The 14141-nt window shown below is 40.4% G+C and overlaps 1 protein-coding gene across 1 annotated transcript in view; it reads left to right on the forward strand.

The window, feature by feature from the left end:
* Window positions 1-2229: 2229 nt before the first annotated feature.
* Window positions 2230-14141, forward strand: part of LOC133400109 (long-chain-fatty-acid--CoA ligase ACSBG2-like) — a 29389-nt gene continuing 17477 nt past the window's right edge. The window contains exons 1-4 of the mRNA XM_061672371.1: window positions 2230-2421; window positions 5793-5867; window positions 8236-8327; window positions 13766-14049. Of these exons, the coding sequence (XP_061528355.1) occupies window positions 5809-5867; window positions 8236-8327; window positions 13766-14049 (435 nt within the window). The 5' untranslated portion in view covers window positions 2230-2421; window positions 5793-5808. The remainder of the gene's footprint in view (window positions 2422-5792; window positions 5868-8235; window positions 8328-13765; window positions 14050-14141) is intronic.

A 14141-nucleotide genomic window follows, 5' to 3' on the forward strand; every position in this document is an offset into this window, starting at 1 on the left:
AATCCGCCAATTCTAGGGCTGGGGAAACAAAATGGAATAACTAAAGCTAAATCGACTTCAAAAATAGGTCAATGCAGAATCTCTGCCTTGAAGAAAAAAAGTTCCGCCATGTTTGCACCGCCAGAACCAATGTTTCTCACAGATATCTATTGCAGACGGACGCAGTGCTGGGCCACTGATAAACTTTGCCAAAAACGACAGATGAGCATCTGTAAGTGATTTTTAAGACACCTTTTTAATGTGCATATAAAATGATGTATGAGTGAGCTGAATGGTAGGTACTTTTTTTTTTTTAACCTAAAATGGTAATTGCTAGGGCGCTAATGCTAATCGCGCCCTGCGATTGGCTGGCAACCAGTTCAGGGTGTACACCGCCTCCTGCCCAATGACAGCTGGGATAGGCTCCAGCACGCCCGCGACCCTAGTGAGGAGAAGCGGCTCAGAAAATAGGATGGATGGATAATGCTAATCGCGAATGTTAACCGTTTAGCAAAGGCTGAGTTTGTTGTCTCAGATTCTGTACAGTTTATACCATACAGTCTGTACCAACATATTCAGTTTAAGGATAGAAGTACAGCCCTCAGAAATGATAATAAAATTCATATTAGTAGTAAAAAAATATTTAGCTAAGCTAAAAACTAAAATGTTAACTAACAAACGTAATAAATAATCAACCTAATAATGAGCTATCTTGTCATTAGATTTGTCAGTTACTACATTAGTTAGCTTGCTAACTAACCGTAATACCTAACTAGCGAGTTAACCCAATAACTGTCTAAAAACTAAGTAGTTAGCTCAGGAAATAACTAGCTTGCCAGCTAACTAATGGTAATAAAAGCATCCACTATCACCAAAGTTTGTACTTTTTTTGCACTCAAGGAAATTGGAGTACCATTGCTCCAAAGAGTAAGGAAATTGCTTGATGACAGTTTGAGCAACTTTACAAACAAAGTGGCCCTTTTTTCGCACAAAAAGTATATAAAAATGTGTATTTTAAACACAATGTACTAGTGAAAGATACTTTCCTTGTCCCTCGTGTAGTAAAGTTGGCATTAATAAGCAGCCTCAGCAATCAATCATTGACACACAAACAGTGTTACATTGGTTCACATGTAGCGTGATTCATTGATGTGTGTGTATGCGTGTGCATGAGTAAGGTTACTGTGTGTCGCTGGAAACAAGAGTGAACTTTCCTCTCGTCTTTCCTCAAAATGAAGAAAGCAGGCCAAACCAGGATTCATGAAAAGAACTTCATTTTAAAAAAACTACTACAGAACTACTACCCTTCGATGTCAGACATGTATTGTTGGTTTGTGCGCGATACTGTCACCTATAGGTAGTTTTATACATATTTGTGGAAGAACAACCCATAATAGGTGAAAATATGCACTATAGAGACCCCGTATAATTTGTTTGTAGTAATATTTCCCTCCCACACACTTTGAACAATATAAACATATTAAAACACAAATTTTAAACACATTGTAAACATATTTCAACAAAAAACAACACAGGTAAGGGTTCAAATATATGAATAATGCTGCAAGTATTATAGTGTGTGTGAGTTAGATATGTACCTTTCAGAGACGGGGCCTAGTGTGGTGGGATGGGACATCTGCGTTGCTGTGTGTGAGTGCCTGGGCGTGAGCTGTGGTCGACAGCAGCTCCTGCATGAGTGTGCTCTTTTACTGTATATGTTTTACAGGTCTCCCAGTGTAATTCCAGGAGTAAAATATTTTCCATAGATGTGAATTTGAGTGCGAATGGTTGTTTATATGTGCCCTGCGATTGGCTCGCGACCAGTTCAGGGTGTACCCCGCCTCTTGCCCAGAGTCACCTGGGATAGGCTCCAGCACGTCCTCAACCCTAGTGAGGAAAAGTGGTATGGAAAATGAAAATTAAATTTAAAAAAATCTGATTTAAAAAAAAAAAAAAAAAAAAATTCAATTAAGTGTTTTGTGTATTTAAAAAGTAATTTTTTTTTCAGAATAAATTTCTATTTTTGTGAAAAAGTAGTAGTATTATGATTAATAACGCCAAATTATTTTTTTTTTTACCTTTTAGGAGAAAAAAATTAATTAGTTCTATGGCGGCGTAAAAAAAAAACGCAAAATGAAAAGCAAACGCTGCATGTTCCATCACGTTGTGGTGTACATTCATGTCGTGTCAGCAGTGTCAACATCAGTTAGGTGACGAACACAAACAAGCCTGCTGTTAGGTCTTCGTCACCTCGGCGAGTCACGACCTTGATGGTGGATCTTTTTAACAGGGCGCTGTGCCCTGCCTGGCAAGTTGGCCAGTTTGAGGGGGATGGCATGCCCCGCACGCAGGCTTCCTATTGGCCGATGACCGAGGCCTTGGGAAGCACCTTCACTGGCCGGCCTAACCTTCTTCAGGTTTTCAAGGGAGTCCCTGCTGGAGGTAAGATGTCTCAGTGACACACTTCTTCTTCTTCTTCTTCTAACATGCTGAGATATTGATGCTTTGAACACACTTCTTTTGCCTGGACACTTAGTTTGGTCATTTCCTTTTTAGTTTTAAAAGGTGTAATATCAGAATAAAGTTGCTGTTCGGAAATTTAAAAAATCTTTATAAAATAATTTATTGTAGTTTTCGACAAATAAACAGTATATTACAAGAATAAAGTCATATTTTTTCCTAAATAAAAGGTTGCACTCTTACGGTTTAGTTTCTTTGAAAAAGTTGTATTAATACAAGAAAAAAAGTCTTTTGCAATAGAAAGTTGTATTTTCCAATTTAAAAAAGGCATTTAGTAGTCCCAGAAAAAAAGTAATGTTACAAGATTAAAATACATTTTTAAGTCATTTTTGGCCAATTCTTTAAATAAATCATATTTTTATATAAGCCTAATGTCACAAGAACTAATTATTTTGATAATCATATTTGTTTCTATTTTTTTTCTATTAAAAAAAGGTATAATAATAAGTTGTGTTATTTCCCGTGCCAGTCTTAGATTAAAAAGATTCAAATGTATAATGTAAAAATAAATATTTACACTAGTTATGCTTTTATAACAAGAACAAAATTTGATTTTTTTTAAGCTAAAAGGGACTAAAATATGAAAAGTTTACATTATCTATCCGTCCGTCCGTCCATCCGTCCATCCATCCAACCACCCACAGTGCCACCAGAAAGTATTCACACCCCTTCACTTCTAGACTTATTCTTAAACTGATTTGAGTATAGTTTTCTTTAAAAAAAACGCACTCAGAATTAAATATTTCATGATATTTAAAATATATATGTATAATTTTGATGATTCTAGTTTACAGCAAATGAAAAGCCCAAATTCACCATCTCTAGAAACCAGAATATTATGTAACAAACAATCAAGAAACAATGAAAATGATTTTGAATGTAGAAATTAAAATTTGCCCTCTGAAAAGTATTTTCCCAAGTTTTTTAATGAATCTATACAATGTATGAGTACTGAAATAAATTGACTTTTTTTTTTTTTTTTGCCATATTCTAATTTCTTGAGATGTACCTGTACATGCCCTGCGATTGGCTAGTGACCAGTTTGGGGTGTACCATACCTCTCGCCCAAATCAACTGGGATAGGCGCCAGCACACCCTCAACCCTAGTGAGGATAAGCAGTACAGACAATGGCTGGATGGATGGGTCTGATTTTATGAGATAAAAGTTCTATTTGATTTCCATCATTTTTTTAAATACCAGGAACAAGTCTTATCTAGGCGGCACGGTGGCCGACCGGTTAGAGCGTCAGCCTCACAGTTCTGAGGACCCGGGTTCAATCCCCGGCCCCGCCTGTGTGGAGTTTGCATGTTCTCCCCGTGCCTGCGTGGGTTTTCTCCGGGCACTCCGGTTTCCTCCCACATCCCAAAAACATGCATTAATTGGAGACTCTAAATTGACCGTAGGTGTGACCGTCAGTGCGAATGGTTGTTTGTTTGTATGTGCCCTGCGATTGGCTGGCAACCAGTTCAGGGTGTACCCCGCCTCCTGCCCGATGACAGCTGGGATAGGCTCCAGGCACGCCCGCGACCCTAGTGAGGAGAAGCGGCTCAGAAAATGGATGGATGGATGGATGGAAGTCTTATCTAACTAAAAAAAGGTGTAATAATACAAGAATAAACTTGATTCTGACTTTATTGTCGTAGTATAATTTGAGTTTTCCTTCAGTGTGGTCCTAATAGCACTCATTTTTACTTTAATTGATGCTTCATTATAGCATCATCATCCAGACGTTGTTGCCACACACTGATGTTGTTGCTTAAGCTGTTTTAGCACCAAGGAAAACTGGAGCAAAGTTCAATGTAATAGAAACACACACACACACGCGCACACACACACACACACACACACGCCACGACTGAGTGTGTGAAAGTGTCACTGAACAACTTTGTCCACCAGGTAGAGAATTATTTTTATTAGTCTTTTCTCACAAAAAAAGGTCATAGTCTTTTAGAATCAAGTCATATTTTTTCAAGAAAAAGTGATACATTTATGAGGAAATCTTTTTAAATGTTTCCGCTAAAAAAGTCCTGTTAGTGGGAGAGTGAATATTTTTTTCTGTTAAAAAAAAATAATAATTTTAGAAGAAAATAATCTTATTGCGGTATGTTTTTGAGAATAAATATATATATTTTTTTCATTAAAAATGAGTAATATTATGAGCATAAAGTATGTTTTTTTAAAAGAATAAATCCATATTTTTCGACAAGGGTTTAATGTAAAACACAAATCTTCATATTTTTTTTAGAAAAAGAAAGTATAATCTTTTGAGCATAATGTATTTGTTGTAAATAAAGGCGACCAGTTCAGGATGTACTAACCCGAAGATAGCTGGGCTAGGCTCCAGCACGCCCGTGACTCTAGTGAGGATAAAGCGGTACACAAAATGGATGGATGGATAAAGTCATTTTATTGGTTAAAAGGCATAATATAAAAGAACAATAGGTAGAGAAAAAGTTGGACTCTTTCAAGAAAAAGGTGATAATCATACGAACATAAAGTTGAATTCTTTGCAATAGTTTTATTTTTTCTTTCTAAAATGTGTATAATAATGAGAATTAACATGCATTATCGTCATACAGTAATTTCCCAAGACTAAAATAATGTTTTTTACAGGAATAAAGTCCTATTTAAAAAAATAAAAAATAAAATAAATGAAAACTTTCGAGAATAGTCGTATTTATTTGACAAAGAAAATCATATTTTTCAAGACTAGTTATATTTTTATGAAAAATGTTGACTTTCTCTTACACCGTAGTGTTCCGAGAACAGTTAGATTTTTACAAGAATAAAATATTAATCTTTTGACAGTTGTATTTTTGTTAGAATACTGTGTGTGTATATGTATGCATATATATATATATATATATATATTATTAAAAAAGGTGAACTATCGCAAGAGTAAACTAATAATTTTTGGTATTATTGTGACTTTTTCGTAGTGTTTTTCTTATTTCACCTGAGCTTAACTTGAACATGCTGTAGAATCTGCCCTGTGGATGGCGACATGTTACTGTGTTTGCAGGAAATGTAAACACAGTAGCGACACCTTTTGGCTCTTAGTCAAAGTTTGCGTTAAGTGTCATGTGCTGGCTCAACATTATTTATTGGGGTAAAGGTAAAGTAAAGGACAAAAATAAATAAAATAAGTGCGTGCACAGCGTGTCCCAATGCCGTTTGGCAGTCAATAAAATGATTTCCACATGGACATGGTCAGTGTTGCAATGTGACTGCTATATATGAGCACAGAGCCTCCTCACCGCTTTTCAGTGGAGTTTCCTCTATGTGTGTGCAGCAGCGTTGAAGAGAAAATGGCCGATGGTGTCTTGAGTAACGGACTCACGGGGGTAGATGGACACCGCGTCAACAGGTACACACGCGTGACGGACTGTACATCCATTCACTATAATGTGCAATACAGTGGTCCCTCGACAATACAAAAACTGAAAAGTTTTTAGAGATACGAGCCGTCGTTTGACTACTGTTTGTTTGTTTTTTTTGTCCTGAGTTGCGAACAAAAATTAATAATGAACATCCATCCTCAATATCACCTATCCTGTTCAGGGTTGCGGGCCGCTGGAGCCTGTCTCAGCTGCCTTCGGGCAAAAGGCGGACTAAACCCCGAACTGGTCGCCAGTCAGTCACAGGCCACATATAGACACAGGACAACCATTCACACCGTCACTGAGTGGGAACTGAACCCACACTGCCCGCACCAAAGTCAAGTGAATGTACCACTAGACCATCAGTGACTAATTCATTAATAATCTTCAAAACAGAGACTTCAATCCATTTATTGCCACTCCCAGTTGGCTATGAAACTCAACAAAGAAAATAACACAGGTACCTAACCAAAGCACATGAACATAATATGTTTTAACTAACTTAAATTAGTGTTCAATTATTTAACACTAACGAAAAACGACTAATATTATTGCAGCTTAGTTGCGACGGACTTCTGTGTTGCATCATCAAAGCTATGTGTAGTATGTCTGTAATTAATATACTGCGCCTGGTAGCCAAAGTGCGCGCACCAGAATGAGTAGCACAATGCCCATTGAATTATCATGATGCATAAACCATTTAACTCTTTACGAAGGGCTGAAATATATGTCAGCAGGAACTGAATTTGAATAATTTATATTTGAATTTGAATTGGTAAACTTGAATAATTGCAATAAAAAAAACTGAATTTGAATTTGTATAGTTTCATTTGAAACATTGCATTTAAAAACAGAATCTGAATAGTATAATTTTAAATAGAATTTATTAGTTTGGAACTGAAGTCCTATAAACTTGAAAGTGAAGATTATTTTATCTACAGTGAAAATTCAAATGATATATTTTCACATTCAGTTTGATCGTTTCAGATTCAGTTTGACAAATTCAATTTCAAATTAGCTGTGATAGACATCCGGGGACTGTAGGAATAACAATCGATCGGCAGTAGACATATCTCCTCTTCGGCCAATCGGTGCCTTCGTTTTTGAGCGTGTGACAGAGGGACTCTCCGGAAAGTCACATTTTCTAACCAGCTCCAGTATTTATATCACCTTTATAGCACCTTTCCTCAACCTTTTGGAATGAATCATATGGTCAGAAAGAGATAAAATCTCGTCGTCGTCTTTCCGTTTCACCCCCCCCCCCCCCCCCCCCCCCCTCCCCCAACATAACTTCATCCAGGCATTGAACTCCATGCCCTAGGCTTGACTGAAACATACGGGTAAAAACAGCACACTGCACATATGATACAGACAGCACTGTTTCAAATGAATTTAGCGGGGTTACATGAATGAAATAGTTTAGCCCTTATGCATCCGTCCGTGTTGTCCATTTTTTGGACTTTGATATTTCCACCAAAGACAAATCAGTTAAAGTCAAAGGTTAGAGGGCTGAAATGTGGCCACAGTTTTGAACAAGTTAAACTTTAAAATGGCACCATGGCACTATTTGAATGAATCCAAGCATTGGGGTGTGACAGACTAAAAATATGTTTCGTGTGTATTTACACCCCTAAACTACCAAATGGAACCAGAGACCAAACCATTATTGCCCATTGAATTACCAAATTGAACCAGACAAATTCAAATTAAGTTTTTCAAATTCAGTTTTTTAATGCAATTATTCAAGTTTAGTCAAACATAACTGATGTGCTGGCACATATTTCAGCCCAGACTACTTTACATTCTCTTACATGTTATTACTATATGTTTCTATAAAATAAAATACTGTAGAGTGCTATTTTTCTTGTTAAAGAAACGTCACATCCAAAAAGTGTTTTTTTTTTTTTTGGGGGGGGGGCGACTGAAATAGATTAATGGCATTTCGATTAATTCCAATGTAGAAAGATTATTTTAAGATACGCTAGTAAGTCAAGGGCACCACTGTATTATCATATGTCAAGAGTACACTACTACTTAAGTACTCACACTCTATACTTAAGTAGAAGTACAGATACTCGTGTTTAAAAAAAAAAAAAAAAAAAAAAAAAAGACTAGTAAAATAAACCTAAAACCTGATTCTTTGTGACATATTGACTTGAAAGATGTTTGCTCATAAAACGTGGTGACATGGAGATGATTGCCTAAGAGTACATGTTATTTACACAACTCATTTGACACAAATCATTCTTGGAGCGTGACCCGTGTCATCATCTGAGGAGTTTGAAAAAAAAAAAAAGAAAAGGAGCTGATCTACTTCTGTGATACAGTTTTAATTCAGTGTATGTGTATTCACAGTATCACAGATTCTTTCTCCACCCTCATCATTGATTCTACCAAGGACCCACACGGGAGTGGACCCTCAGACGCACCGCAACAGCCACAAGCAGGTTCGAGTCTGTGGGGGGGGGGGGCTGCCAGCCCCCGACCCAACCCCACCTGTAATATATCACATGGCTATACTACTATAATGATATTTCATCATAACTTAGGCCTCACTATCAGGCAATAGACAATTAACAAAGGTCTGCATAATAGAGAACATTAAATTAAAGTACATTATTTGGGCAAATATAATGACAATGACTCATAATTAATCATACAAATAAAATAAAAGCCCCTTAAAAAAAATTGTTATTCTTTTTCTAAAAAGTCTTATTTTATTGAGATTTTTTTTTATAATGGTTTGATTACAAAAAGGCATATTCCAAGGATGAAGTACTTTATCGGTAAAAAAAGTCGGTAGTCTGAATTTGAAGTCAGATTTAATGTTGAATAATTTGTATTTTCTTACAATAAATTCTATTTCCAATTAAAAAGTGGAGCATTACAAGAAGAACATATTTTTTTTAATTAAAAAGGCATAAAAGAAAAAAAGCTGGAGAAAATAAATTTGGATTTAGGTGATGTCATATTTTCCCAAGGAAAAAAAAATTCTCAAGACAAAAAAGTCATAATCTTACAGGAATAACGTTGTATTGCTTTGAGATCGGGTGGCATGGTTGATGACTGCTTAGCACATCTGCTTCACAGTTCTGAGGACCCGGGTTCAAATCCGGCCTCGCTCGTGGGGAGTTTGCATGTTCTCCCTGTACCTGGGTGGGTTTTCTCCGGGTACTTTGGTTTCCTCCCACATTTCAAAAACATGCATGGTCGGTTAATTGAAAACTCTAAATTGCCCGTACGTGTGATTGTGAGTGCGAATTGTTGTTTGTCTATATGTGCCCTGCAATTGGCTGGCGACCAGTTCGGGGCGTACCCCGCCTCTCGCCCGAAGATAGCTGGGATAGGCTGCAGCATGCCAGCTCCAGCAATAGTGAGGATAAGCGGTATGGAAAATGGATAGATGGATTACTTTTGAGGTCTAAAAAAGATATATAATTTAATGAAAATATTTATGTATATGTATATGAAAAATGTCATAATTTAAAAGTCATAATTTCTACCTATAAAACAAATTTAAATAGTAACAAGAAGTAAGTTTCATGAAAATAAAGTTGTATGTGGTTCCCTGCTCTACAAAAGGGTTTCACAAAAGACAGATGTTGCAAAGCCACATAAAAGTGGGTCGTCAATCAAAAGGTTGTTGAAAACTCCAAACTTTGGGATGAATATGCATTGACCACAGTTTAGGAAAAATGCAAACAATCTCTCTTTTTCTCTCTTTCTCTGTCACTCTCTCGCTCTCTGAACTTTTGTAATATATCCACCCAATCCATCCATTTTCTTTCACCGCTTATCCTCACCAGGGCTGGGGGCTGCCGCAGCCTATCCCAGCTATCTTTGGGCGGGAGGCGGGGTACACCCTGAACTGGTCGGCAGCCAATTGCAAGGCACATAGAAACAAACAACCATTCACACTCACATTCACACCTACGGGGGCAATTTAGAGTCTTCAATCAACCGACCACGTGTGTTTTTGGGATGTGGGAGGAAACCGGAGAACCCGGAGAAAACCCACACAGGCCCGGGGACAACATGCGAACTCCACACAGGCCTCACCGTGCGGGCTTTGTAATAAATATATAAAACAAAAGTCCAAATTTGACAAAAATAGTACAAAAAAATCTGAGTAAAAGAGATCTTTTTTATTTTAAAAAGGTGCATTATTACTGTTATAAAGTTATATTTTTATCAATTTTTTTTATCGGAAATTTGAGAATAGTCATATTTTTCTCAAGAGGAAAAGTCAGAATCTTTGGAGAATAATGTTGGCTCTACTCTGAGATCCTCCCGGATGACCGAGCTTCTCACCCTATCTTTAAGGGAGAGCCCGGACACCCTGCAGAGGAAACTCATTTCGGCCGCTTGTATCCGGGATCTCGTTCTTTCGGTCACGACCCACAGCTCGTGACCATAGGTGAGGGTAGGAACGTAGATCGACCGGTAAATCGAGAGCTTCGCCTTTCGGCTTAGCCCCTTCTTTACCACAACGGACCGATACAAAGTCCGCATCACTGCAGACGCTGCACCGATCCGCCTGTCGATCTCCCGTTCCATTCTTCCCTCACTCGTGAACAAGACCCCAAGATACTTGAACTCCTCCACTTGGGGCAGGATCTCATCCCCGACCTGGAGAGGGCACGCCACCCTTTTCCGACTGAGGACCATGGTCTCAGATTTGGAGGTGCTGATTCTCATCCCAGCCGCTTCACACTCGGCTGCGAACTGCTCCAATGAGAGTTGGAGGTCACGGCTTGATGAAGCCAACAGAACCACATCATCTGCAAAAAGCAGAGATGCAATACTGAGGCCACCAAACCGGACCCCCTCTATGCCTCGGCTGCGCCTAGAAATTCTGTCCATAAAAGTTATGAACAGAATCGGTGACAAACGGCAGCCTTGGCGGAGTCCATCTCTCACCGGAAACGAGTCCGACTTACTGCCGGATATGCGGACCAAACTCTGACTCCGGTCGTACAGGGACCGGACAGCCCGTATCAGGGGGTTCGGTACCCCATACTCCCGAAGCACCCCCCACAGGACCACCCGAGGGACACGGTCGAACGCCTTCTCCAAGTCCACAAAACACATGTAGACTGGTTGGGCGAACTACCATGCACCCTCGAGGACCCTGCCAAGGGTGTAGAACTGGTCCACTGTTCCACGGCCAGGATGAAAACCACACTGCTCCTCCTGAATCTGGGATTCAACTTCCCGACGAACCCTCCTCTCCAGCAACCCTGAATAGACCTTACCAGGGAGGCTGAGGAGTGTGATCCCCCTGTAGTTGGAACACACCCTTCGGTCCCCCTTCTTGACCACCACCCCAGTCTGCCAATCCAGAGGCACTCTCCCGATGTTCACGCGATGTTCACAGTCTGTGTCCTGGTGCCAAGTGCACATGTGGACACCCTTATGCTTGAACATGGTGTTCGTTATGGACAATCCGTGACGAGCACAGAAGTCCAATAACAGAACACCGCTCGGGTTCTGATCGGGGGGGCCGTTCCTCCTAATTACGCCCTTCCAGGTCTCACTGTCATTGCCCACGTGAACATTGAAGTCCCCCAGAAGAACGATGGAGTCCCCAGCGGGAGCGCTCTCCAGCACTCCCTCCAAGGACTCCAAAAAGGGTGGGTACTCTGAACTGGTGTTTGGTGCATAGGCACAAATAACAGTCAGGACCCGTCCCCCCACCCGAAGGCGGAGGGAGGCTACCCTCTCGTCCACCGGGGTGAACCCCAACGTACAGGCGCCGAGCCAGGGAGCAATAAGTATACCCATACCTGCTCGGCGCCTCTCACCGTGGGTAACTCCAGAGTGGAAGAGAGTCCAACCCCTCTCGAGAGGACTGGTACCAGAGCCCAAGCTGTGCGTGGAGGCGATTCTATATCTAGTCGGAACTTCTCGACCTCACACACCAGCGCGGGCTCCTTCCCTGCCAGAGAGGGGACATTCCACGTCCCGAGAGTCAGCTTCTGTAGCCGGGGATCGGATCGCCAAGGTCCCCGCCTTCGGCCACCGCCCAGCTCGCATTGCACCCGACCCCCATGGCCCCTTCCACAGGTGGTGAGCCCATTGGAAGGGGGACCCACGTTACCCTTTCGGGCTGTGCCCGGCCAGGCCCCATGGGTGCACCCCGGCCACCAGGCGCTCTCCTTCGAGCCCCAACTCCAGGCCTGGCTCCAGAGGGGGGCCCCGGTGACCCGCATCCGGGCAAGGGAAATCTGAGTCCATAAATTGTTTTCTTCATACGGGGTCTTTGAGCCATGCTTTGTCTGGTCCCTCACCTAGGACCTGTTCACCATGGGTGACCCTGCCAGGGGCATAAAGCCCCAGACAACTTAGCTCCTAGGATCATTGGGACACACAATGCCTTGAGCCGTCACCTTATCGTGGTGGAGGGGTTTGTGTGTCCCATTAATTTTTTTAATTGTCATTTTTCTATAATACTCTCATTTTTTTCAATAAATCATAAAATTACAAGATTGAGTTGATTTTATTCCAGAACAAATAAAAAACAAATTCAAGAATTATTGTTTTAATTGTAGGATTGTTGTTTTTATAATATTCTTTTTTTTTTTTTATGGAATATTAAAAGAAAAAAGTCTTTTTTCATGAACAAAGTCATGAGTAAAACCTTTCAGGAATAAAATATATGGTATTAAATAAATTTAAATTATTTTTAGACTTGCCAGGTTTTCATAAGTCTTATTTTTTAAAATTAAATAAAACAAGAATAAATTCTTATTTTTCATGAATTAACTAATAAATAAAAAAAATCACGAATAAAATTCACTTAAAATAAAGTTGCTAGTTTTTTAATATGTTTTAAAATATTTTGGTCTTTATTTTACTGTGCATAAGTTCTGACTTTTTATTACGACAATAAAGTATTTTTGGGTAAATTAAAATCTTTTCATATTCATATATTTATTTAAGAATAGTTTTGCTAAAAAATTTGAATCAAACAAATAAAGGGCGGCACGCTGAACAAATGGTTAGAGCGTCTGCCTCACAGTTCTGAGGACCGGGGTTCAATTCCCGGCCCCGCCTGTTTGGAGTTTGCATGTTCTCCCCGTGCCTGCGTGGGTTTTTTCCGGGGACTCCAGTTTCCTCCCACATCCCAAAAACATGCATTAATTGGAGACTCTAAATTGACCGTAGGTGTGACCGTCAGTGCGAATGGTTGTTTGTTTGTATGTGCCCTGCGATTGGCTGGCAACCAGTTCAGGGTGTACCCCGCCGCCTGCCCGATGATAGCTGGGATAGGCTCCGGCACGCCTGCGACCCTAGTGAGGATAAGCGGTAAAGAAGTCAAAAATGGATGGATGGATGGATGGATGGATAAATAAAGCTGTATTTCTTTCTAAATACTCGTATTCTTCGAGGAAAACAATCTTTTATAACAAAACATTTTGTCGTAAATTTTAAAATAGTTTTACTATTTTTAGGAGTCTCAATCTAATAAGAATATTTTTTTTACATAAAAGTCATACAATTCTGAGAATAAAGTCATTTTGAGAATGTATTTTTTTTAAGAAATGTTTTTTTGTCAAAATTGCCAAAAATGGTCAGTTTTCAGATGTCAGATTTATACATTACAGACAGTATTTGGATTATTATTATTATTATTATTGTCTGTCGTGTCAGTCATAAAAACATGTCCTTTAAAGCTTTTAAAAACCTGACTGGCAAGCACACACGGACGCACGCTCACACACACACCGTATCATCTCAGGTAACACGTAGACCTTGCCTCTCTGGTGTGGCCTCGCCTTCTATCTTAGTCCAACCTTGCGTACGCTCACTCACTCACACGCCCGGTCCTGAGTGCAGCTGTTCACAATGGCGACTAAATGGAACTGCCCCTGTTGCCCCCCAGAGCCTCCCGCCATAGCGCTGAAGCCCCAGGGGGTCGCCGCCGCCGCTCTGGCCCCGGCCGAGCAGTTGTGGAACACCGTAAAGGAGGGGGCTGTCCGCTTGAGGATGGAGGAGTCGGGGCCGGCCGCCGACACCCCCGTCACGGTGCACCAGATGTTCCTGGAGACAGTGCAGGGCTTTGGGGGGCACCCGGCCCTGGCGTACAAGAAGGACGGACAGTGGGAGACCGTCACGTGGAGGCAGTACTACCAACAGTGCAGAGCAGCGGCTAAGAGCTTCATCAAGGTCTGCCTGTTACATTCTTTTTCTTACTTTAGCTTTGATTCATTGTCGTTGACGAAGACCCCCATTTGTCTTCACTGTTTACCAAAATGCGT

Source organism: Phycodurus eques, chromosome 3, assembly GCF_024500275.1.
Source record: "Phycodurus eques isolate BA_2022a chromosome 3, UOR_Pequ_1.1, whole genome shotgun sequence".
Taxonomy (NCBI): Eukaryota; Metazoa; Chordata; class Actinopteri; order Syngnathiformes; family Syngnathidae; genus Phycodurus; species Phycodurus eques.